General features: G+C 36.6%; 2 protein-coding genes across 3 annotated transcripts; one reads left to right on the top strand and one right to left on the bottom strand.

Moving 5' to 3' along the window:
- The first annotated feature begins 115 nt into the window (after positions 1-115).
- Positions 116-23,034, top strand: itga6a (integrin, alpha 6a). 2 transcript variants are annotated; one of them, XM_017469160.3, is made up of 26 exons: positions 116-379; positions 6,103-6,230; positions 6,505-6,584; positions 6,698-6,959; positions 7,496-7,627; positions 8,757-8,970; positions 10,401-10,594; positions 11,356-11,450; positions 11,755-11,882; positions 11,969-12,058; positions 12,205-12,266; positions 12,456-12,625; positions 13,530-13,673; positions 13,921-14,036; positions 14,139-14,298; positions 15,015-15,098; positions 15,182-15,261; positions 15,387-15,464; positions 16,269-16,371; positions 16,532-16,708; positions 16,991-17,092; positions 17,187-17,297; positions 17,382-17,480; positions 17,630-17,755; positions 18,059-18,180; positions 18,638-18,777. In XM_017469160.3, exons 1-25 carry the CDS (start codon positions 195-197, stop codon positions 18,164-18,166), a joined length of 3,228 nt encoding a protein of 1,075 aa, XP_017324649.1. In that variant the 5' UTR covers positions 116-194; the 3' UTR covers positions 18,167-18,180; positions 18,638-18,777. The 2 variants fall into 2 exon arrangements, with proteins under 2 accessions (XP_017324649.1, XP_017324647.1); XM_017469158.2 differs by lacking the exon at positions 18,059-18,180 and having other exon boundaries at positions 18,638-23,034.
- Positions 22,055-27,412, bottom strand: LOC108266665 (plasma membrane ascorbate-dependent reductase CYBRD1). The gene is made up of 4 exons (XM_017470293.3): positions 27,184-27,412; positions 25,563-25,771; positions 25,264-25,418; positions 22,055-24,938 (listed from the first exon to the last, which is right to left on the bottom strand). The coding sequence occupies exons 1-4, from the start codon at positions 27,368-27,370 to the stop codon at positions 24,677-24,679; spliced, it is 813 nt and encodes a 270-aa protein (XP_017325782.1). The 5' UTR covers positions 27,371-27,412; the 3' UTR covers positions 22,055-24,676.
- Positions 27,413-27,551: the final 139 nt, after the last annotated feature.

The raw sequence follows: 27,551 nt of genomic DNA, 5'->3' as shown, positions 1-27,551 counted from the left end.
CAGCTTGAAGGGTTGCACTCAGGGAGCTGTACAGGGGGTTTTGCTTGAATAAAGAGAGGGGGATGGGGGTTTGTGACCGAGCCTGAGGAGGAGCTTTCTCACTAAACTTGTCAGTATAGAAGTTGAGCATAAAGCGCTGTGCGCTCTCCAGGAAAAGAGCGCACATATTTTCCCACTGCGTACATACAAACACTATGGAGATTTCTGGTCTGCGGAGTTCTCTCAATGTGTGGATTTTTCTCCTTTTGCTGCTATTGGCAACTGCAAGCGCATTTAACCTGGACACAGAAAACGCGTTGAGGAAGAACGGGGATCCCGGCAGCCTCTTTGGTTTCTCTCTCGCACTGCACCGGCAGCTACAACCAGTGGATAAGAGAAAGTGAGTAGTGATGATAGCCATTCATTAAACTAAAGGAACAGTGTGTGTAAACAAGCTTTGAAATGCTATAAGGAAGGGGAGAGGGGCACAATGCTGATCCCTGTAGTGCGCGCCATCCATGCACCTGCTTTCCTCTCGCTTTCTCGTCTCTGTTCTTTCTCTAAACTATGTTTGATGCTGAGTTGGTAAGGAAGCCCTGAAATACACCGCGGTGCTAAAAAAATGCACTTCATTCCAGTATATATTGTTTGTAAGTAGTTTCCTAGACTAAGCCATGTGCCTTATGGAGGGGACTCGAAGACCTCTCGTTGTTTGAGTGAATGGAGAACAGCCTGTAGAAGTCGCCCAAAGTCGTCCAGAGAGTATTCTTCTGCTCCACTGATTCTCACCTTTTTTTTTTTTTTGTAGAATGCAGTGAAATTTTGATAAGTAATCACATAATACAGTAGAGATGAGCAGGCTTAACAAATGTGTGATGACACTGTGAAAAATGACACTTTAGAGTTTTATTGTCTTTATTTAGACTTGATGCCAATGATATCTTAAATGCTTTTAGTGCAGGAACCTCACATGGTACATTTGAGCACTTCATCAACTTCATTAACTTGAACAGGCTGTAGTGTTGGTTCTGGTTTCTGGATGTGGTGCCTCTAGACTGCATGGTGGTCCGATTACTGACTTGATGTATCAGGTGGAGCTGACTGAGTGGCAGTGTGAGAGGTAAAAGATGAGTTTGGTGGACAAATGTGAAAGGCCACCCAGAACATATTGTATTTGAGTGGGGTTTGGGCAAATAGACAAACACAGACTTGTATACATTAACACTTTAACTATAAACTTTGAACTTTAGAAAGTCATAGAGTCTCATCATGGACCTGAAATGTGTTATGTTTTTTGTAATAAGCTAACTGAATGCTAGTTGAGTGATATATATATATATATATATATATATATATATATATATATATATATATATATATATATGTGTGTGTGTGTGTGTGTGTGTGTCTGTGTGTGTGTGTGTGTGTGTGTGTGTGTGTGTGTTTGAGAAAGTCCATATTACTTTTGAATAACTGTACTGGCTGACTTTGACTGAAGAGCATGTCACACTGAACCTGGAATCAGGTTAGTTAATGGTCTTGTCTCAAGCAGAGTTCATTATATTTATTGGTTTTATGGAGTCTTGGAATTCCTAAGCTGTCTCATGATTTTACCAAAGACAGAAAAAAATAGAGAAAAGGAGGGAAAGATGACACGAACAAGGAGAGGGTATATTGATGAGTCTAGAGCAGGGCATATAAATATTAAATATGGTAATATTAAAGTGAGTTTGACATCCTTTTGCTTGCTGACAAGATATGTATTCAAGATGTACAGGAGACTAAAGATACACAAAAACCAAATCAATCACTGATCAGTTAGGTTGATAAATATTTATGAATTTGGATGTCTATCTGTTACCGTAGATTTGCAGGGTGTAAACTGTATAGGGTTGGTACTGTATGTGGAAATAAAATATGCAGTCCAGTGGAGTGGAATGCAAGGCTTTGAGGATGAGTACATTGTGTGAACAAGCATGGTGTAACTGTATCTCTGGGTCCCATTCCGAATGTGGGCCAGATTTCATAGCTAATTTACTTAGATAACCTGTCTTCTTTCTATTGATTTACACAGCTATCTACAGCATAAAAATGAAACATTTAGCCATCTTTTCACTTGTCATATGTTTTTCAGATTGGTATTTATTTAAGAGTGAACTTAGAAAATAGACATCTTACTCACACTGTGCTAATGTTCCACCCTCTGTGCCAATGTAACAGGATAGACAGAAAGGCAGAAGCAAGCGTTTTAAATCTGCAAGTTCACTGTGCCAACATTAGCTCTTAATAGTACATGACTGTGTCGTGTATTGTTGTTTGGCATCTCTTTAGATGAACAGTAGTCTAGGGCATAGTGATACACAAGAATGAAACTTAATAAATTCCTGATTTATTTTAAATTCTAGACATATCTAGGTTTTTCTAGGGCTGAAAAACTGCAGAAAGGTAACATTATTACATGGTCACATATTTAATTACCATTTTGAAATATACCTTTAATGTGTTTTGGATGATGCGTTTGAAATCTGCAGAGGCTGAACAGTTGCTGTTATTTTTTGTATTGAATTGTATTTTTTGTATCTTGGACTGCAGCTGTTTACTGGTAAACAGTTGCATGGTTTATGACTATAAAGAAGTCTTTCAAAACCTAGCTTGACCAAAATCAGCTTCTATTATGATTATAAGATATTAAGTGTCAATAAAGTTTCTGTGACTATATACTGAACTATAAATGTAGCATCCATTCATTTCAGTAAGAGCTCTGTGGTATGAGCTCAGTGACAACTGATGGCGACTGTTTATCAGCCAGCTGTTATAATTTTGCCTTGTAGTAACACAGGAATGCAGAATAAATGTCATCCATAGTCCACAACTAGTTAAAAAGTGTTTTTGGTAATTGCAGTGAACTTGTGCTTTTTGATAAAATGTCAGTTTTAATAAAGTAGTAGAGAATTGTAAATTGGAAAAGTGATATGTTGCAACCAGCTGCTGCAGACCATCTGGCTGTGAGAAAACAGCTGTGTACAGTGTAAGAAGAGCAAACACAAAAAGACACACAGTACAACATATACAATATTTTTTACCAGCACACAAATTACCAAACTATGTTATGTATGTTATGGTGGTTGGATATGCCAGTATGCATTACTCAGTTTCAGTTACAAGCTACTTAAGTTCTCTCTCTATAAACTACACCCAATTCATTTAAAATTTGACTTACTACGACTAATGGTTACAAATAAGCAGTATGATAGGTTGAATTGACTTCTTTCAGAGAACATAAAGATCTCGTATTTTGTTTTTTTAAAGCATGCTTGAATGAAATATTAATTCTCAGAGCTCATGTGGCCTTAAATATCTGGGTGGGTCTGGGCGTAGGGTTGTGGTTTGCTGGACTAATAAATTCTCTACATTCACATTGGATGAGTTGTATATTCATTAACTATATGGCCTCATATCATATTCCTTATAAAATTATGATATTATGATATGGAAATTCTAAAATCAGTTTCTCGTGACATCTCTGGTGACTTATATGGAGTGATTGCTTTAGTATCCGGACATTTTTTGGGCTCAGAGAGAGAAAGAGGCGTAGAATAACTGAGTAAGGGTCTATGCACTGGACCAAGACTTGGCCAGGAACGAGTCTATATGGTGGACAGGGATGATAATCCTTTGATCAGCATGAAGTCCCTCATTCATTCTTAAGGCTGAGTGGCCCAGTAACGATCCTGTGTAGCATTCTGTGGTTCCCACAGCTTAGTGGGCCACTCATCTGAATGAACACATGCTGCAAAGCAGATTAGGGGACTCTGAGTTCACAGATGAAAAGAGGAGATTTCTCTCCACTATAATGACTGGCCTGTTCCTAGTGTGTTGAGATATTTGGTAGACGTAAGTTTGTAATCCACGGCGAGTAAATGCCAATGTTGTCCCTCAGAGACGTGCTAAATTCAACAAGTCTTTCTGAGAGTTGGAATAGTGCATGCTCTTTCCAAACCAACTTTTACCTGGCTTTTTTCCCTTGGAAAGAAACAGATGGAAATAAACAGAAGCGAACTGAAATAAAATGTATATTGTGATATACAAATTAAACTTGTATTGTAATGCTTTCAAAGTAACAGCTCGAAATCTCTACCTTGTGTATGGAGTCAATGCTTTGGTGTAGTAAAATGCAGTTCAATTCAAGTAATACGTTTGTCGAAAGTGTTCGTTTGAACCTTCAATATGGTGTTTGGTAGAAACAGATGTAGTAATCTACTGTTTTCTAAATAATTGTACAGAATATATTTTTTTCCTACTTGTTTCTTTTTTCACTATATTACATACATATTGAAGGCCTCAAAAGGCATTGTTATGTGTGTTTGTGATTTTGAGTAAAGAAAAATCATAATTTTCTAAATCTGATTTTCTTTTTTTGTTGTTTTGTTTTTGGGCCCAGTGTGTTGATATAGTATTTTTAAGTGAAACAAAATATCGGGTCATATTGGCTAAGACAAAAAGTTACCAGACACTTGAATATTAAACATTTTTAAAGGTTTTATATATATGCAAATTCAAATGCATCCACAAATAGTCCTGGACCCCATAACTGCCATCTTTACTGCAAGAAAAGCATTTTTCTATGAAAGTTTTCAATCACCTAGGTAAACAGCTAAAGACACACCTCTTTCGTGAGCACATAACTAACCCCTAAAATGCCAACCCCACATTATCCTAAAAAAACAAACAAACATTACTCTGGCTCTTACACCGCTACTCTGTGCACTTTGCTTTTCTAGAACTCAATTAAAAATCTTGCATGGTATCGCTACTTTAGTATTGTTCTCTGTTTTATATGTAGCTTTGCTTGTATTTCCTCATTTGTAAGTCGCTTTGGATAAAAGCGTCTGCTAAATGTATAAATGTATTTTAAATGTCTATTTAGTTGTAAGTAAAGGCACACTGACTAGACTTATTAGTTTTCTTTCATGTATACCATATCCGTAGATTAATATCCTTAGAGTTGCTATACGGAATGTTTAGTTCTGTTAATTCTGACACCAGAGGCATATTTCCATGCAGATAATAACATTTCATTCACTTACTTTCCCCATGCAACAGTGTACAAGGTGTGTATAAGTGTATAAGGTCTCCTGAATAATATCTTTTAACAGTAGCTCTTTCAAAATCTGGGCTCATTTTGAACACTTGCTTTCTTTCCACTCGTCTAATGTGTTTATGTGTTCATTTTCTGTGCTCTAGTCTACAGAGCCTTGCCCGGAAAAAGTGAGTCCATAGGCACTTTAACTGTCGTTGTTTGTTCCTTATGCAACTAGCTTCATACAGTGAATTTATGAAAGTCTGCCTTGCCAGTGGCCCTACTGAAAAGTTTTGTTAGAATAAGTCACTCTGCAGTTATAATGAGTTATGTGTTAATTTGAGCTAAGTGGGCCAACACACCAGAGGGTTATTGGTACAACGTTGTCACGTTTTACAAAGAGTCAAAGAGTTTATGCAGACAAAACACTATGTGTGCTTGCCTGAACAGAAACCTCCTTAGAAGTGTGTGTCTGTCGTTTCTTTGTACAACGAAGTTAAATCATTCTCATAATTATGTGCATAAATAAATTTGAATTGCTATATTGCTTAATTTGTGGTTAGTGCTGTGTGAGTTTTATCCCAGTATGATGACAGGGGAGTACATAAATTATTAACCCAGCCCATCTGCTTGAAGAGGGCAGGAGACAGACAGCTGGTGCTAATGTAATCTGTCATCTATCCATATCATCACAAAGTGACCTCTCCCTTTCCCTAATACAAATATTGGAAAGTATTTGAACATGGATTACTATTCTCATAGTAATCTTTAGGTAGAGAGGAGCTTTGCATGAAAAAGAAAATATTGGATATTTCGTATCTATTGTCTATTTTGCATTCATTAACTTGGATGCTTTTTGTATATATACATATATATATATATATATATATATATATATATATATATATATATATATATATATATATATATATATTAATGTATATACATATATTTTTTTCAAATTTACATTTATACATATAAATGTATATTTGTAGATATATGTAAATATTGAACCGTTTATATCTTAAATGCATTTTTTGTAGACTTCTGATTGGAGCTCCTAGGGCCAAAGCTTTATCCAATCAGGGTGCAAACATCACTGGGGGTTTGTACAGCTGTGACATCACCACTCATACGGATGACTGTAATCGGATTGAGTTCGACAATGACGGTTAGTTTTGCAAGATTTCAATTTTTGATTCAATTGATACATAAGGCAGCCGATGTTACAATTTTAAACTATTTTCTTTTTCATTTGTTTGTGAAATTTGAAATTTAAAGACAAAAGAAGTATAAAGTTCTTTTTATTATATCATCATACTATCGACTAGCTGAAACACACTCACACACAGTCCACAATAAAAAGAAACCCCTGTGTTAAGCAATAAGATGTTTGACAGTGCAAACCAAGTGTAAAACGTATGTTTTTAATATTCTGATTTTAGCTGATATGCGTGTGGAGAGTAAGGAGAATCAGTGGATGGGGGTGACTGTGCAGAGTCAGGGGCCAGGTGGAAAGATTGTGGTAAGTCTTGCTGTCACAATAATACTGTAACATTTCACGCTGTTTATACTACTAATAATAGTATGTATGCAAGTGATGTGTTTGCAGTGATGTGTTCTCCATTTCTCTGGCAGACCTGCGCTCACCGATACCAGCGACGGCTGTTTGTGAACACACCACAGGAGTCACGGGACATTACTGGGCGCTGCTACTTACTCAGTCAGGATTTCAGCATTGATGGCCAGTCAGATGAAGATGGCGGCAACTGGAAATTCTGTGAAGGTCGTCCCAGGGGTCATGAGAGGTTTGGTGCCTGTCAGCAAGGTCTGGCTGCAACTTTCACCAAAGACTACCATTATGTCATCTTTGGAGCCCCAGGAGCTTATAACTGGAAAGGTATAGTTGTTTAATCAAGGACTGTGCATGGTTTAAAATGTTTCAGGAAGATTTATTGTACTGGTAAATCTGCCATTTTTTGGTCTGTGTTTTTACGGAGCAGTTTGTGAATGAAGACGTATAGCTGCAGTTCTTAGTTTCTTTCCTGAGCGATCATGACTCTGAGCACAAGGCGAGAGATGCCAGTGTCGTGATGCCAGTCCATCACAGGGCTTGTACTGCACATTGTGCAGTGCTCAACTCATGAAGCGATAATTAGAAAATTGAAACCAGGAAACCATTTTAGTTTTCTGTGACACAGAATCACTCAGTTTCACTGTAAATCATATTATTATTTTAGTTAAATCATTCACAATTTAAGTACTAATATTCAACACATTTTATATCATGAGCATGTGTGGTGCTCATCCATAAAGATTTTGTTCAGTAACTAGGTTGTGCATATCCTCATTGTCTGAGAGAAGAGCTTTTAGTTTAATTTGGTCTTTACAGCTTCCAGCCATGCCCTGATATATGTCCATGCCTCATACTCACAGGAATTGTGCGAGTAGAGCAAAAAAACAACACTCTCCTGGAAATGGGCTTTTATGATGACGGCCCATATGAGGTTGGGGATGAAAGTCGTTTGGATCCAGAACTGGTGCCTGTACCTGCTAACAGTTACTTAGGTGGGAACTGTGCTTGCTGAACATTACTTGTCTTTGTACAGTACAGTATATGTGTATCTTGTATCATTTAGTGTGCATTCAGTCATCGTTTTTTGTTCAAGTCAACCATCAACACTGACAGATTGACAGAGCAGTAGATGTACTGCCCAGAGCTTAAGAATATATTAAGTATATATATATATACTTAATATATATATATATATATATATATATATATATATATATATATATATATATATATATATATATAAAATTAAGAATATATATATATATATATATATATATATATATATATATATATATTTTTTTTTTTAGATATTTGAGACCACAGAGTTCTAAGGATTTTAGTATATTTAACCTTAAAGTTTTTATCCTTAATATGGTAATGGCAAATAGAATTTGTCAGTGTTATATTTGTTATACTTTTAATTCATATTCGTATGTAGAATTTCTCACAAGTATTAAGTTGCAGGTAAATAACATATTTATATCATTAACTCATTTTTGTCCAATTAACACCACATTATTCCAAATTCCAAAATTTTGAATTAGTGATTCAAATTGTGGTAAAAAATAAATATTAAATATTTGAGTTTTGGAATCTGTGTTCATCCACAACAACAAAACCCACAACCATTCAAATGTTACAGTTCATTCATGAAGTTGTTCGATATTCTTCCTAACATATCTGTGAACACAGAGTGTAATCATGCACCTAAAGTGAAATCATAACCATTATTAGTGTTACATTTGTAAATATTTCAGTTATTTATTCTCTGATTCTTAATCTTACGCACAATACATTATTCAATACAGTCTTCATAGTTTGGTCTAGCACACCATGGAGAGAACCATGGAACACCATGGAATGTGTGTTCATTACTTCAACCTTTTTAACTAATTAACGTTATTGCATAAACTACTTTAACGGCCTGAAAAATGCATTTTTTAATGTTTCCACATTTGCACACTGTATCGGCCTTATTCATTATACCGTATGAAGTTCTATTTTAAGAGCAAATGATATCATGAGGCTAGCACTTATCCATATCTCTGTAATGTGTTTATTTATATTATCAAAAAGTAAACTTTAAAAGTTCTTCAAAATATTTGAAATTTTTGTCCCAAGGTTTCTCTCTGGATTCTGGTTACAACATTACTGAGAAGGGCAAACTGATTGTGGTGTCTGGAGCTCCGAGAGCCAACCACAGTGGAGCAGTGGTGCTGCTGAGGAAAGAGGGTGAGGTGTCCACCATGCTGGCGCCAGAGTATGTGCTAGAAGGACCTGGACTTGCCTCTTCATTTGGATACGATGTAGCAGTTGTGGATCTCAATGGAGATGGGTATGTGCCATACCCAGCTGGAATTGCTTAAAACGAGAGCATCTTGCTCTGTCTATGCTCTCAAGACAGAAATATAATGCAACGATATTCATTATACTAAAGGTGTAATGCTCTCTTGTCTCGTTCTAATCTATTGATATCTCTGGTTTGTTTTCTGATTTTTTTTTCACCCTGGGTGGCACAGTGGTGCAGCTGGTAGAATTAACACCTTACAACTTCATGGTCCCCAATTCGATCCTGCGCTTGAGTTACTCTCTGTGCAGAGTTTTGCAACCGGGTGTGTTCCCACCTCACAGCTAGTGTTCCCGTGATTCTGAATCCACCATGACCCTGAACAGGATAAAGCAGTTACTGAAGCTGTGAATGAATGAATGAATGAATATTTTCACATTGCACAAATTCAGGCTGGTTTAAGACTATGTGACTTCAGCAGTTTTGCAATATTATTACTTGTCACACTATAAGAGATGCTCCCAATTATCTTGGCTAATCTTGGCTTAATTCTATAACAGAATGTGCGATAACCTGTTCTCCATGTCAGATTATACGATAAAGAGCCTCTAATGATATACCATTTGATTAAAAGAAATTACTATATTCTGCTTGCATCAATCAGCATGATCTGGACTCATGTAGAAAATGGGCTTGCATAAACAGAAAGAAGCCCTTGTTGTAATAGTGGTAAAGTTATGTCTAGAGAAAAAGGCAAAGAAGAAGAGTTTGGAGTTGTTCATGGCTGTGTTAAAATGGGACATTCAATGAGACATTGTTCCTGCTACCACTATTCAGCAAACCATTCTTCTATTAAATCCCATATTTTGTTTTTGTTTTGCCATCATTTGCAGCTGTCACATAAGTTTTGCGTCATCTAATGCAAAATTCCTTTCAATCGATTTTAGATGCAGCAGTCTGGCACCTCCAGAAGTTGCAATGGCACTGAATTGGCCACCGGTGTGCACATCACCTTATACATTCTGGACTGGTATATGAGAGCAAAGTCAGGCCAAAAAACGTACAGTGTAAAGCCAGCTTTAAGCAAAACAGAAAAAAAAAATCACAGTAAGAGGATGAGAATATGGAAATATATTACATGCCAAAATCTTTCATTGATCAATCACTTCAAATTTGAATTCGTTGAAAACGTGAAAAACACGTTGAATCATGTTTTCACTGAAATCAAACCACACCTCAGTTTGCTTGGTAGTGTCCTGAGACAGGTTGTTTTTCCCTGCACATGCCTGTGATTACTGTGTTCACACCTGCCCAAACAAAGTGTTCCAAAAACAAACCAGAGTTCAATTCAAATAGGCTACATACTGCATACACATACTGTGAATGCAGCCATAGACATGACAGGTCTAGTACATTACTATGGGATTGTTGTGTTTTTGGTGACATGTCATCCTGTGCGTGTGTGAATGTTCCTCCAGATGGCAGGACATTGTGGTGGGAGCTCCTCAGTTCTTCCAGAGAGATGGTGAGGTGGGGGGAGCAGTGTATGTCTACATCAACAAGGCTGGAAAGTGGAGCACTGTCGTCCCCATCCGCCTCAATGGAACTAAAGACTCAATGTTTGGACTGGCAGTGGAGAATATTGGAGACATCAATCTGGATTCCTATGAAGGTGGGAGCATTTGGGGCTCATGAATATTTTTGGTGGTGCTCATGTGTACATGTATACATATAGAGTACTGTATGTCCACATGTACATGCTTAAGGCAAAATGTGGGAGATTTTATATTAAGCAAATAAGAAAGTTTTACAATATATTTTATGTGTACGATAATTTTGTGTATACCACAGCACTGTTGTATTCCTGAATGTGATTAGTCAGACAGCGTAGATTAATTTTCCAAAACAGCACAGCTTTGACAATAGTGTCTGCTTCAAGGCATATCACAGGTTTATTTTAATGCACTTCATTTCTATAGTAGAACGTACTTGGCTGGTGTGCCACATAATCTAAGGCGCCACATAATCTGATATTATGAACCTTTCTGTAAGGAGACATTTATGTATCATTCATGGAAGGAGTCTCAGTTGTCACCGCTTTGTAATGGTCAGTAAGGACAGAGGACTGTCCAGTCTGTGCTTTTTAGTGCTTTCCAGTTTGTTGATAACATGAGACACCACCCCATCATTGATTATTTACCATAACAGCATGCCTAAATCATGTTTTATTCCTGTGGCTATATGTCACCAAAGTAAAAATGTAAAAAAAAAATACATACGTTTTTTACATTTATGCCTCAATTTCTGCATTTTATCATTATGTATTTTGTTTAGACATATTTTATTTGGTTCTATGTGACTGTTGTGTTTGTGAGCAAGTTTATATTTTTGTGTATGTTTTGACAGACACTAATTGTCCCCTGTCTCTGCCAGATATTGCTGTTGGTGCTCCTTATGCAGATTCAGGCTCTGGTAGAGTGTACATCTATCATGGATCAGCTTATGGCATTAACACCAAACCAGCTCAGGTCAAGAGTTATTTCCCTCTCTTGCTTCCCCTGTCTGAATCTCTGCCCTATGATTCTGCTGCCTCTCTCTATTCTGATGTGTATGGGCTTTCATAATGGATATGATCTGTGAGAGCAAAACACCATTACTATGAAAAAGAACAGAGAGATGGACAATCTTGAGCAATTTTGTACAATTTTGTAATAACGTGCACCATAATTTTTTCCAATTTTCTGTTGTTTTTTTTTTTCTATAGTAAATATAGCTTTGGTACTTACTATATGGTAAACACCCAGCACTGACATGTCTTTTTACCCATCACAGATTCTGGAAGGTAGACCTCATGGCATAAACATGTTTGGCTATTCATTGGCTGGGAACATGGACTTGGACGACAACTCCTACCCAGATCTTGCCATTGGATCTCTGTCTGATGCTGCGTTTGTGTACAGGTATTAATATATTATTCACAAATAATCACTCATTGACTTCCTCTTACTAGCAAAACTGAAATGTAACCAAATTCAATCAAATTCAGGGCCAGACCTGTCATCAGCATGAAGAAGGAAATCAAGGTTACACCAAAGGAAATTGACTTGACAAAGAAAACGTGTGGAAACAGTATTTGGTGAGATAATTAACTGTTACTTGTTGTTATAAATGATAAATGTGTGTAATATAGAGCACCACTTGTCCCTTATTATTTATTAGTGATTACTGTTACTGTTTCAGTGTGCCTTTATTATTAGTATTTATGCAATTTGTTATTTACAGTTTGAACGTTGATGTCTGCTTTACCTATAAAGCAAATCCTGTTACTTACAACCCCAAACTGAGTAAGTCTGAGAATTACTTATAATTCCAATGTAATTGTTGATACTCACCAAGTGCGTTAAATATTCACCATGCTTCACTAACTGTAACAGTTTAGGGATGTCTACATTTTGACATTCCATGTATTCCTAAAATGCATTATGAGCTGATGGAACATTAAAGCACACATGTGTATGTGTATGTCCATGCAGCCATTTCCTACATGCTCGAGACAGAGTCACAACGCAGAAAGCAGGGGTTGCACTCTAGAATGTCCTTTCTGGATAAAAAGCCAACTGATCAAGACTTCCAGTCTACAGGCACATTAGAACTGAGAGGACAGAACAAGAAAACATGTCACAAAGTCAAACTCCGACTGCAGGTAATTGCTGCATATCATCAACGAGTCCAATAGAAAGCATCAAAATACAATCATTTTAAGCATGATTTTCTTCAGCTTAACTAAACAGGGACCACAGGTTATCTGTATATTTTACGCTTATATTCTTATTTGCATTATTTTGTATAATTTGGATTATATGGTATTCTTTTCGCTGTCAGACCCTAACAAATAGTCAGTCAGGTCATGAAGTAAGGAAATAACAGGACTGGACAGTTTAGGAAAAGAATCAATAAATGGATGGCTCAGTCCAATGTGTTTACGACCCCAGAGTGGATTCTTTTCCAACAACGCCACGTCCCTAAGTGATTTATTCATCTTACACAGCAATTAACCAATGATTGCAATTCTCTGCAGGAAACTTACAAGGTTACAGCTTTACCTTTAACTGTTATACACTGACATTAACACAGGAGACTACTTCCAAAACTGATAAATAAACACTTCCTTTCAAAAAACATATCAACAATGACACGTTTATTAAATTCATTTATAAGGAGAGTTACACATTGTTACTGTAGAAAGCACATTAATATGCACTATTGTCAGAGCTGCTGTTATAGGAAATTAATCAACACCCCGTGACCAGTCCTAACTGAACTGTCGTTCAAAGACCTTTAAGATATTTAAATATAGTCTATCAGCCAAAACATTTTGGGGTGTATGTACATGTAGGCTTCCTCAGATTTGCACATGAGCTAAGAAGCTAATGGTGCTAATAAGTAAATAACACTCATAGCTACGACTTTAGCATAATATAAACTGAAAGTCTAACTCATGGCCGATTTGGGGAAAACAAAAACATTGTGCAAACTTAATTTCAGACTGAACTGCTTGTTTAATCAGATGTATTATGTATAATGAATGATGAAATCATCTTTCTCAGGAGAACATCAAAGATAAACTGAGAGCAATCCCTATTGAGGTGTCCTATGCTATTGAGGGTGCTAAGAGAGGGAAAAGTCAGACCTCACTACCAGAGCTGGTGCCTGTGCTGGACTCGAATATACCAAGCAAGACCAGCACTGAAGTAAGTGTAAAGAAGAGTTACTATAAACAGCTTGTGAAATAGACGATTATTATACAAATAGTTACTTACATTTACATATCCTACAAAAGAGAAAAGTAACAGCAGCTTACCAAAGATTCTGTGAATGATAAATCAGTGACTGATCTGAGAAATTAGCAAATTCAGAAAGCAGCTTAAATAAACTCTTCAAAAAGTGATCGCACATGAGACAGAAAACAAAATGTGGGCTCTCTATTTCCTGTCGCAGGTGAACTTCCTAAAGGAGGGGTGTGGTTCTGACAACATTTGTCAGAGTAACCTGCAGCTCCAATGCAGATTCTGTTACAGAGAATCAAACCATGACATATTTCCTCCATTGCCTATGTAAGTATCAAAGTTTAAGCAAAAATGAACCACATACAGTATATCTCTATATGCCTGCGAGTTATGTTCACTTCTTCTTGCATATTTTGTTGTGTTGAACAGGAAGAATGATATTGCAGTGGTATCTCTGAGTGACCAAAAGGACATTGCTCTGGAGGTAACAGTGAAGAATAGGAATGGAGATGATGCTCATGAAGCCAAACTAATGGGATGGTTTGGTGATTCGCTTTCATACTCTGGATTCAGATCTCAGAAAACTACAGTGAGTAGCAAGGACACAGGGCTTCATTCAGTAAAACCTTTTGGGTTTGGAAATTAAATATTTTGATATGATTATCCGTTCTCAAGACAGAACAACAAAATGAAATTAGAAAACCATAGGGCTTTTTCAGTGTGCTTAACCCCAGGTTATCGTAGTTCTAAACCCCGCTTTTAACCCTGGGTAGAGGAACGTTTCACACTTGTGATTTAGAAGCGGGGTTTGCACTGCTTTTTACTTGGGGCTATGAAACCCTGCTCTGCATTGTGATACCAAACGTGTACAGTGTGAAACGATGTGGTGTTAGAATGTTACGGCTAGATTCTTAGCAACACACACCCAGTCAGAATTTGAACAGTGCGTGCAACAGTCACATGCTTTGTACAATCACAGTCATTGTATACAATCGTGAGACAAACCATTATTTAAACCGGTTGCACGCTGTATTTATCCAATCATGGTTGTTGACACCACAAATATGCAAATAAGAACGTTAACCCAGGGTTTAGGAATGTACAGTGTGAAATGTCAGATTATAAAAACGCAGTATTCATTGTTAACCCCGTGTAAAGAATAAACAGTGTGAAATGTGAAACAATAACCTGGTATTCTGTTTACCCGGGGTTTACAATGCCAAAGGGTTAACTATTTCAAGTGTGAAAATCCCTCTGTTTTTTTCTGTAAGATTAAAGTGTAACTAGAATTTTTACTTTCATTAGGACAAGCATGTGATCTGTGCGGCCAATCAGAATGGCTCACAAGTAGACTGTGAACTGGGGAACCCATTCAAAAGAGATTCTGAGGTATTTTACTCAAAAGATATTTTACTCAAATAAAGTTTCCTTCATCCTGTATTCTTACGGAACAATATGCTACACATGTTTAGGTAACTTTTTACATTATCCTGAGCACTGCCAGGATCTCCCTCCACACCACTGAGGTTGAGGTTGACCTCCAGCTAGAGACGTAAGTCGGTTCTAATAAAGTATTATATTTTTATTTGAAAAGAATTTTTTTTAAATTTTATATTCAGGTTTTTACTATTTTTGTTTCTATTTTACTATTTGCTTCTAAATCCTGTCCTTCAACAGAACGAGTCTGCAGGGGGGTTTAGAGAGAGTGAGGGCTAAAGCTAAAGTCGTGATTGAACTTCTGCTATCAGTGCAAGGGTAATGTATCATCATCACCTCTTACTTTGTGTATTATTAAATACAACATACAGGGGATTTTTGCCATTATGGTCCAGTGTAAAAGTTAGCATTCCCATGTTTTTTGAATGAAAGCAAGGCAAGTTAGCACCTTCAGAGCATGGCAGCTCTGATACCATTGGTGTGTGAGTGTGTGTGTGTGAATGGGTGAATGAGAACCAGTGTAAAGCACTGTGGATAAAAGCACTATATAAGTGTGCCATTTGCCATTTACCATTTACCATTTATCTACATAAAAGTAGAATTCCATAATGTTAAACATGAAATGTGGGTATATCCTGCAACAATCTAAAACCAAACCATACAGAAACATAGTATGAATTAGTTTTGAATAAGTAATTTTCTCATGACCCTGTCAATCTCTATATTTGATTTGATGAATCTGGCAGAAGTACTGTATAACAGCTATGTCATGATAAATGGGCAAGCACCCTGGCAGAATTAGAAGAGAAACTACAACTGTAAGGGTTAAAAAGCTGGTGAGAAGATTTATCCATAGAGACAGTGATAAAAGCAAAGTGGTCATACAAGTTATTACATAATATTTATATCACTTTCTGAAATGGAGATGCAAACTTTTGAACTGGCATTGTTTTGTTGTTTTCAGACATGCATTAACCATTTTCATTTCTTGTGATAATAAAGGAACATCTGTGAAGTCTAACATACTAACTGTCTTATTACTACAAATTTAATGTATTTGCCTTCTGCATTTTGTTATCAGGGTACACACGTAACTTTTATAACTAATTATTTGTGCATTAGGGTTGCCAAGCCATCACAGATGTATTTTGGAGGGAATGTTAGAGGAGAGAGTGCCATGAAGACAGAGGAAGAAGTTGGCAGTTTGATTGAATATGAATTTAGGGTAAGAAAATACTATTACCAGGAAATTATATGCCTTTTTATTTAATCTGATAATAAACTTTAAAGGCTGCTTATACATTTAAAAAAAAGAAAGAAAATAATATAAAATAAAATGACAAAATATGAAAATGACCATGAAAAATTAAACATTTGGGTTGCAGGTAATGAATTTAGGCAAGCCACTGAAATCGTATGGCTCAGCCTCCATCAATATCCAGTGGCCTAAAGAAAGTGCTGTGGGGAAATGGCTTCTGTACCTGGTGAAGATCACCTCGAGAGGGCTGGAACAGATCACCTGCTCACCAGAGAATGAGATCAACCCAAACGGCCTGACTGAAGTACATCATCCTCACTATTCTTCCGTGTGCTTATATACTTTCAACTTGTAGATATTTTTTACTGTAATTAATGCAGGTCTGTTCAGTGCAGGTAATTTTTATTCATGTAATACTTCACCCGATTAATAAACAAACCTGTGCTAATCCTCCATTTATTAGTATATTTATTTACTCTCCTTATTTGACTCTATTTTATAGAAATACTATTCTGTCACGTTAAGCTAATAGTTGCACTTTATCTTACCATATATTTTATACTGAACATTTTCTCTGCTCTTTCAGGGATCCACTTTCTCAAGAAGGAAGCGTCAGGCAGAGCCAAACAGGACATCTGAAGGGAGCAAAATATCTCTTTTCACAGAGAAAAGAAAATACAAAACTCTGGTAAATGATTTGAAATTTTTCTTCTTATTATTATTTTTGTAGTAGCACGAATCTTGCTTGATGATTACTAATTGTATTTAATACATTTTCTAAGTCATGTGCTGGGGATTTGAATTGTGTGGATATCAAGTGCCCTCTACAGGGATTGGACAGTAGTGCGCACATTATACTGAGGTCTCGCCTTTGGAACACGACTTTCCTTGAAGTAAGTAAAATAGTATATATATAATAATTTCAATATGAAGAAAATCTACAATGCACACAAATGTTCTCTATTTTTCTATAACAGGATTATGCCTCGTATAATTATCTTGACTTGATAGTGAAAGCCTCAATCAGTCTTGATGTTTCTGCTAAGAACATTGTACTGAAGAATCCTGAGACACAGGTATACTGGCCACTGTTTATACAATATGCTTTAGACCAGCTTAAAACCTCTTCTAATTCTATTAACCGTTGGAAAAAGTTTCATGACATATTGTACTGCATCAGAAAGTGTGCATCCTGAGTAATTTGTTGTTTTCTCTGCTCTGAAAGGTGAGATTGACTATCTTCCCTGAAAATACAGTGGCTCACTATGGTGGAGTGCCATGGTGGATAATTCTAGTGGCCGTACTAGCGGGAATACTGATGCTCGCTCTGCTAGTGCTTCTACTCTGGAAGGTAAGCCTAGCAAATGAAACAGATTGTGGTTTTTGGGTTTTGAATATGAATAATTTTTTTTAAAATGGTTAAGCTTATAAATTCTACCACTTATATTGGATACTGATGTTATTTGAGGTCAACTATTACCATAAATTGCTCTGTTTGGACGACAGACAACAAACATATTCAAAGCTTTCAGTAGTTAAAATTAAATAACTGGTTTTAAGGCAGTGAGGTTTAAAGCTCTATCAAGTGTTCTGTCAAAACACACGCTTTACCATCAGTTGCTTTCAGTGATCAATCACCTTGCTCCCTCTGTAGTGTGGTTTCTTCAATCGTACCCAAAAAGACCAATACGATGCTGCGTATCACAAAGCTGAGATCCATGCTCAGCCCTCAGACACAGACAAGCTCTCCACTGAGGCCTAGAGGCCTTTACCTGGGTAAAATACACAAGGCCACCGTAGTGCCTGAGTGTGATGTGGCACACAGTTTTAACACTTTAATTACTAACGCATCTTTTGCTTTGCCAAAAGAAGAAAAGAAAGAACAAAGTGCTTTCTTGTTAACAGAGTGCCTCGCTTTTCAATGTTGTGTGAAGTTTAAAATTTGCAGTATTTATTTCTTTCTCCCTTACACTCACTGCTTTGTTGCATTTCCTCTCTCTGAAGCAGACGTCTAACTGGTCCTTCATTACAGTTTTGTTTCAGAGATGTTCCTTTACCAGTTTGATTGGCTGGATGTCCTATTCTAAACGCTATACACACTTGTCAAGCATGCTCTTTCAATAACGCTCACTCTTGAAACTCGATTCAAACCTTCAAACCTCTAAAAAGAAAAATCTGTGACATTACACTGACATTTAGAACTGCTTCTTTTTCTTTGCATTCTGTCCATCAGTGTGGATTTTTCAAACGTTCCAAGTATGATGACAGCATTCCTAAGTACCATGCTGTGAGGATCCGTAAAGAGACGCGCCACTTTACAGATGAAAGCATCATGTTTGATCCATTTGAGAAGAAGCAGTGGATGACTATATGGAGTGAGAATGAAAGTTACTCCTGAGACTGTTGCCTCACTAATGTGAGAGTCTGTAGGCCCTCCTGGAGTCCACTAAATATAATGGAGCCTGGATTCAGGACTTTGCACCATCTGTGTTGTTACAATGAAGATTCAGAAAACTAAAGACTCCTTTCATGCACTGGTTTGTAACACAGTATTGGTGTCAAGTCTTAAAATACCGAGCAAACGATAAGTGTAATTTAGGGATTTTTTTTTTCTTTGATAAGTGTATATGCAATTGGGACCAGCCTTTTAAAAATGCCTATTTGTACAGTTGTGGATGATAACTGGACCACTGTAACTGATTTTAAATCTGTAAATATTGAACTGTACTTGCATAGTGCTTATTTATAATCTGTTTTATTTAATTAGCCAAAGTTTCTCCAGGTTCTTTCTAAAACTGTGAAATTTACTTAAAATACAAACATCAAGTAGATTATAAGGCTAAAATAACCTGATATGCACAATGGATCAAAGCAGTCTAGCACACTGTATGGCAGGGTATTATATTTGGGGACTCGCTGCTCATATTTTTCTACATACTGGATGTGAGTTTTGCTGTTGAGTAGATATTAGATCAGAAACAAATGTGCAGATGTGGCTATGAACGGCACAGATAAACTGAATATTGGGACCAAGAGGAGAACATACTAAACAAGTGCAAAGTGTGAGTTTCAGTGCCTGTAGATGTGTGTTTCCAAAGTACCATAATCATTAGATTTTTCTGAAGAAAAACTCAGCACATTTAATTATTAGGGACTTTAGTAGCTGATATACAATTACATATGGACTGACTGAATATAACTGAAAGGAATTTGTCTATATGCGTTTGAATGTTTTGTTGTCCCCGTTAATTAGATTACTCCGTTTATATTACAGTATGTGATCTGTACCAGTAACTCTATAGTTTGCTCTCAGTGAACTTTAGTAAAATTTGCTGCGGAAAGTGGAGATGACACTTCAACTCACTGGCCATGTTATAGATGCACCTACTCTAGTTAAAACCAATAAGCCATTAAGTAGCATATAAAGCATGATAGGACTTGCTGTTATAAGAAAATAATCAGTGACGAGGTGGTGTGATGCCATTACAACCCACAATACAGCATGTCCCAAACTGCTGTGTTCTTTCTATACCACAGCAATTTGCCAATGATTACAATTTTTATTAATTCAAGAACAACACATCATACTTTTTATCCCTTTATTGTTACATTTAATGTTTTGGTACTTAAGCAATATATATATATATATATATATATATATATATATATATATATATATATATATATATATATATATATATATATATATTCCCTGTTATCTACTTGTTCCTGTAATGGTTGTTCAACAAACAAACAAACCAAAACAATAACAACAACAAACACAGCATGTCATTTTACGGAGAAATTGCAAATCCCTCTGTCCTGAAGTCTTTCCTGTGTAAGAAAACTTAAAGGAAGTTTTTTTGTTCAGCTTTACCTCTGAGTGACGCTGGAGACTCCTTCCAAAAATGTTAAATACATGTTTCCTCACATTAAACTTCACCATATCAGTGATTACACTCGTTTTTTTTTATGTGGTGCGTCTGCCATACAAGTCCCTGTGTAAATAGTTATAATAGAAACAATAAGATTAGAATTAGTGCATTAATAAAAACCAGGCAGATGGCACTATAGTGAAAGCTGCTGTTATGGGAAATCACTCAACACCTTCTGACCAATCGGAATCAACCATTCAAGAGTGCTGTGGTATAAACAACCATAATGTTTGCCATCAAAGTGAGACATTTTGGTACTAATGATTTATTTAAAAGTGAGACAATTGCAGGGCATATTAGCTTTTATTGACCTCTTTCATGAGTTTTACCAAAAGACAGGTATTAGGTAGATGCTAATATACTTAGGTTTATGTAAAACACAGCACAGGCTTAAATATGTATGCCCATTGAACGGACTGTTTAATCCGTAATGCAAAGAAGTCAGACAGATTCACTGGAACATTATGGAAAAGTACCTCATGCCCATGGTTAAATATGGTGGCGGCTCTTTAATGTTTTGGGGCTGTTTTTCTGCCAGAGGACCTGGAAATTTTGTTAGGATGCATGGCATCATGGACTCTATCAAATATCAACAGATATTAAATGAAAACCTGACTGCCTCTGCCAGAAAGCTTAAAATGGTCATCCCAATCTCCTGACTTGAAATCCATAGAAAACCTGTGGGGTGAACTGAATAGGAGAGATCTGGAGAGATTCTGTATGGAGGAATGATCTCAGATCCCTGGCCATGTATTCTCCAACATCATCAGGCATTATATGAGAACACTCAGAGCTGTTATCTTGGCGAAGGGAGGTAGCAGAAAGTATTGACTAAAAGGGTGCCAATAATTGCTGCACACCTATATTCAACAAGTATATTAATTTGTCAATAAACCTGTCTTGTGTTTGCAATTGTTTGATATCCATGAGAGCAGAGTATTTCTGTTAAATTTTTTATTTTTTTTAAAATATCAAAAGCATAAACAATAAACACATTTTTTCACAGCCTTCTTTGCTCATATTTAAGGGTGCCAATATTAGTGGAGGGCACTGTATGCATGGTTACACACAATCCAGAAATATATCTAACCATCACTGACTGACTGTGCACACTAGTGCTAATAGATGGATTACACTTTACAGTTGACTTATGGAGGTCTGAATGTCCATGAAATTCAGCTGTAGATATATGATGTAGATAATAAAGTGATTGTTGAGTGTATTTTTCTAGGTTTTGTACTGTAATACATGAGAATGAAAATATGTACTACTTTAGAAATTATAATAAAAACATCATGCATTGGTGTCTATATCAGATGCAGAGCACAGGACTTATTAGACTACATTTTCTGTGTAATTTTTGTATGTATAGTGGTGAAGTTTTGACATCTCCGAAACTTACCTGAAAGAGCTTCTGAAAGCCTCACAATAATGCCTAATCATATTAGAAGAAAATCTAGACAGTACATTCAGAATAAAAAAAACATCCTGTATGAATCTGGTTGTCTAGGACATGCATAGGGTTTCCTATGCAATCCTGGTTCTGCTTTATTTATTTATTCAGGCTAAGATTTTCCTCACAAAATAAATTGTTTTCTCCCTTTTTTAAAAAATCGGTTTCCTTTTCATTTGTTATAAATTTTTTGTTTAAGACATACCTTTTTATTTTTATATATGGCTTATAGAAATGTAATAAAAGTACAAACAAGTCACAATGTCTTGCACTGTGATGTGTTTATTAAAAAAAAAAAGTATCAAATAAAAACACCATAAAGCATAAGATTTTTGTAAGTTAAAAGTGACATACCCATTAACCTTCATTTGAAGGTCCCACTCTTTGTACAATGCCTTATGAAATAGAACAATATAGAAAAGATATAGTTTAATTAAAACTTATTAAAGACTTGCTTTATTGCATGTGTGCATCAAACAGTAAAATTACAATTAGGAAACCTTTTTTACATACTGCCATATGATTAATGTTAGCAAAACACTGTCGTTCGTCTTACTCTTGAGCTGGAGAAATATCTTTTAATAAGGCTGCTTAAAAAAAAGTTCATATAAAAAATTTACATTTCCACAAAATGAAAATGAACTATGAGCTAAAGTAAAAAAAACAACAAAAAAAACAAAACAAAAAAGACTACTGAGGATTCTGGGATTCTGCTGGTTTTATCTACACAAAGTACTTTTGTTCATTTTTATAACAGTGTCAGACAGTCTGAAATCACAATGCTGATCTGGTAGTCGTTAAGATTCCTTGACTTTTTAAGAAAGAATATTAGCCTTGCAGCTCCAGCATGTCAGGGAAACACATCTTGGTCAATATGGATTCAAGGGACAATTACATGTTTTTCACAGCATTATTAATAATTGAGATGAATACTACTGAGATTTATTTGCACTCAAATATCATCCATGTCACAATGCCCAATTTCAACATAAAAGTGCATTTCAATAATACATCAAGCAATGTTATAATGGAACAACACAACTTCATCTACCTTACATCCTCTCAGTACATGTCATGATTGCACTGTGAACTGCTTGCAAGCTCATGTTGGATCAATAGACTGAAATATGGCAACTTAATGTTACTTAATGATTACAGGCAGCTTGCTAGTCTACATTTTAAATGCAAGAATTATATAGGTGTCCAGAATAACTCCAGCTTCTGACAAGACAAAAAGCCTGGTCTTGTTTGGCTGCTCTGGTGGGAAGCTGACAATCATTTGAGAGCAAAAGTAATAATTAAGTACAAGAAAAATAAACTGCACTGATTGATTATTGTATTGTTTGTTAATGCTGTTAAATGTGACAGTAACATGTGAAGTAAAGAATACGTTTTTTGGGTTTTGAAAATATCAAACATCATGCCCAGCAAAATTTGCTGATATTAATAACTGAGAAAGAATTCGTTTGGTTTTCACTTGGACATGCGGGATAAAATAGTGCTCTTTAACTGTTATTTGGCGTTGATTTTAAGCAGAACCTCACCAATGTATAACATATATAAGGACATCAACTGACGTCAAATATGACCAATATAAACACTTTGATTTCTCTGGAAAGCAAAGCATATCAACAATCCATTTTTTTAATACGTGCGTATATTGCTGGTTGAAGAAATTGTCTGGTGCTGCTGTATTTCATTTCTTTAGAAGATTCTAACCTTTTGCTAAAGCTACAAAAACTAGTCAATAGTAAAAATAGACAAAAAGTCTCAGTGTAGTATAATGAACTGAACATGTAAAGGTATATCTTTAGGTAGTAAATATATTGTAACTTTTGCATAATTACAGGTACATCTCAAAAAATTTCAATATCACGGAAAAGTTCATTTTTTCCCGCAATTTAATTATAAAAGTGGAACTTTGATATATTCTAGATTCATTACCCATAAACTGAAATATTTCAAGCATTTTTCTGTTTTAATCTTGATGATTAAGGCTTACAACTCATGGAAATCAAAAATCCAGTATCTCAAAATTTTAGAATAAAGAATTTATAATAAAGAAATGTCACAGTGTCACATTCCTAGTGTCATGTCACTCCTGAACCAGAGACAACATCAGAAGTGTCTTATCTGGCCTAAGGAGAAAAAAACTAGACCGTTGCTCAGTAGTCTACAGTCCTCTTTTCAGATGAAAGTAAATTTTGCATTTCAGTTGGAAATCAAGGTCCCAGAGTCTGGAGGAAGAGCAGACAGGCACAGAATCCAAGTTGCTTGATGTCCAGTGTGACGTTTTTACAGTCAGTGATGATTTGGGGTGCCATGTCATCTGCTGGTGTTGGTCCACTGTGTTTTCTCAAGTCCAGAGTTAATGCAGTGTCCACCAGGAGATTTTAGAGCACTTCATGCTTCCATCTGCTGACAAGCTTTATGGAGATACTGATTTCTTTTTCCAGCAGGATTCTGTACCTGCCCACAGTGCCAAAACTACTAGTAACTGGTTTTCTGACCATGATATTACTGTGCTTGATTGGCCAGCCGACTCACCTGACCTGATCCCCATAGAGAATCTATGAGAGACACCAGACCAACAATACAGACGAGCTGAAGGCCGCTATCAAAGCAACCTGGGCTTCCAGAACACCTCAGCAGTACCACAGGCTGATTGCACCCATGCCACGCCACATTGATGCAGTAATTCATGAAAAGGAGCCTTAACCAAGTACTGAGTGCATAAATTAACATACTTTTCAGAAGGTCGACATTTCTGTATTATAAATTCTTTATTCTAATATTTTGAGATACTGGATTTTTTATTTCTATGAGCTGTTTTGCCTGCTCTGGAATGATAAACATAGCAGATATTCTTCTCTTACACTAGTCCTTACTCCTCTGTTTTGCCATTTCTTCTGCGGGCCTCACTGTTAGGCTCTGGGTCAGGTCTCTCAGATATTGCTGTGTCTGTTTTGGTGCCGACTGATGCTGGTTCGTTGCTGTGCAGGGTGTGCAGGAGCTGCTCACTCGGTCTCTTCCAGGAGGCCCGAGTGGTGATCCACAGTATGAGTGCCCCAAACACGGTTATCAGCAATCCAAGCACATTAACAAATGTGGCCTCTGGAGGAGAATCTTTGTATTTTGGATCTTTCCTGTGTATGATTGCAAAACATAACATTCAGTTATTTGATGTTTGATAATGAAAAAGTGCAATTTTTCTGCATTATTGTTACGTACTAAACTGAAAGTACTACTATTCAAGATGCCATTTCATGTAGGACTGCCACTTTTACATGTGACCACTATGGGTTTGTTCAAACAAGCAGGACACAAACCGAGGGATATCAGTAATTACACGTTTGAGGTGACCTGCATGCATGATGTAGCAGTTTCTCTATTTACCTCCTTAGCAGATAAATAACCTCTAATTTTCCATACACAATGCAGGGTAAAGTATGATTATGTAAGCATACTTACAGGCCAAATATGAGCTTTTCAGTGATGCCCATGAGTGCAGTAGCAATCACAGTGGTAAAGATGAACAGACCACTAAATACATGTATAGGCATAAATGCAGCTCGCACATATCCTGGGCTTACAGGCAGGAGGAAGATGCAAACTCCTAGCACAATCTGTTCAATTACACAGAATGGATGATGAATAAAAACCCCAATTTTTGCTACAATGCACATGTACATACGTGTGTGTGTGTGTGTGATTGACTGCAAAACTTAATTATCTGAAAAAACAAACATACAAAAACATAAGAACGTTACCTGCAGTGAGAAGAGAATGACTGCGGCTAATCCCACCCAGCTATGCAAGCTGTACATATTGGGGATATTCTGCACGTTGTGGAAGTCAAACACTGCTACCAGAGAAATGACAGCCAGGATGAAGGCCAGCACATTCAGGCCAGCATGAATGAACTTCATCATCAACTTACTGCACTTCCAAGTCCATGGAAGTCTGTACACAACAATTGCTGAAGAGGGGGAGAAACAATCTCTTAATTTTGTGCACGATTATTAACACTTAACTTTCCCATGACACAAAGCAATTCTTTATTAACTCTTTCTGCAGCACTTTTGCTCATGTAGTTGAGTAAAAATACTTATTTGACCTATCTATTTGTTTGATAACAGCTCATCAGTATTTGGTACTGTGGTGCAGAGGGTAGTGTTGCTGGATCACAGCTCCTGAGCCAATGGTTCAATCCTAAACTCTCATTAATATCTGTATAGAGTCTCACATGATCTCCCAGAGTCCATGGGGGTTTCCTCTGGGTTTTCTGATTTCCTGACCTTTCAATAACATGTTAGTAGGAGGATCGGTTACGCTAAAAGTCACCTAGGTGTGTATAAGTGTTTGCATGGTGTCCTGCAATAGACTGGCATCCCATCCAGGGTGGATTTCCACCATGTACCCACTGTTTCAGGGATAAGTTCCAAATTCACCACAACCATGACTAGGATAAAGCACTCACTGAAGATGTATGAATGATAAAACAAACAAACTTTTGGTTAAAACTGGGTCACTCAAAAAATGGGATGAAAATGGTCTATGTTAGATCAGTTATTTGAGGGAGGAGTCCTATTGTCATTTGAACAACTCCAACATAAATATAATTTGCCAGCCAATGATTTTTTTAGATAACTGCAGCTAAGGCATTACTTACAGACACACAAAGAATGGGATAAACTATGCACTTCGCCATCCAATATAGAATGTTTTTTTTATTTTAATAATCAAAAGAACCATTAAAAAGAAAATCATCATCTCTTGAGACTTCGGGTCCGAGTCGTTCGTTCATCCCGTTTCTGGTACTGCATGGTGCATTGCCTATGCGGAAGAACGAACAACTCGAACATGAAGACTCGAGAGGTGGACTAATAATTTCTGTTTCCTGTACAGAACCTATGGGGATGTTGCAGCGCATGCGCAATCAAAAATGAACGACTCACTCTCTGAGACAACTCGTTTTTCCTCGTTGTTGTGGCTGTCGCTGTGACTCGTTGAGTCATATTAAAGATTCGTTCAAAAAGAACGAATCGTTCATGAACGACACATTACTACTGCATAAGTTTTACCAGCGCCCAAACTCTAGAAGTAGAGTCTAGACTGCTTAATTGCTAATCAAGTCCATCGAAAAACAAACTTTGAGGAAATTAAAAATATACATTTAATGTTAGTTTACTGCGCACGAGCTCCTCGACAAATCACGTGACCTGGGTTGCATAGCCTACTGCAGCTTCTGATTTTGAATTTAACTTTATAAAATACATACAAAAGTATAAAACATACTTTTTAAAAACCGCACAGAACTGCACACTGTACATTAATACAACACTGTAACCACTGCAAACAATCTAAGCAAGTAATAAACAGACTTCTTACCGATTCCTTGAAGGAAAATAAAACCAGTCACAGCCAAAAGAGGATGCCAGTTGAATTCTTTAGCTCCTCCATCCCAGGCTAAACCCTCTCTGAAATGTAAAACCCATCTCAGGACGAACACAACCGCGATAAACCCGAGTGCAAAGGCGAAGAACAGCAACACAAGGAATGGCCTGTGGTTCTCCATATCTGTGGTGTGGGGTTTTTACACGGAAAGACTCCTAGTTGAAGCAGTGTGGAATGTGAAGTGCTCTCAGCTTTTCTTTTTTCTTCTCCTCACTCACCGTTTTGTAACTTGCCACATCCACCGCTATTACGCAACGGACAATGGCATAATAACACATAACTTGCAATTACATAACTTGTAC

Source organism: Ictalurus punctatus, chromosome 6 (assembly GCF_001660625.3).
Source record: "Ictalurus punctatus breed USDA103 chromosome 6, Coco_2.0, whole genome shotgun sequence".
Lineage (NCBI taxonomy): Eukaryota > Metazoa > Chordata > Actinopteri > Siluriformes > Ictaluridae > Ictalurus > Ictalurus punctatus.
Note: the sequence above shows the minus strand (reverse complement) of the source record. Positions and strands in the feature narration are given on the sequence as shown.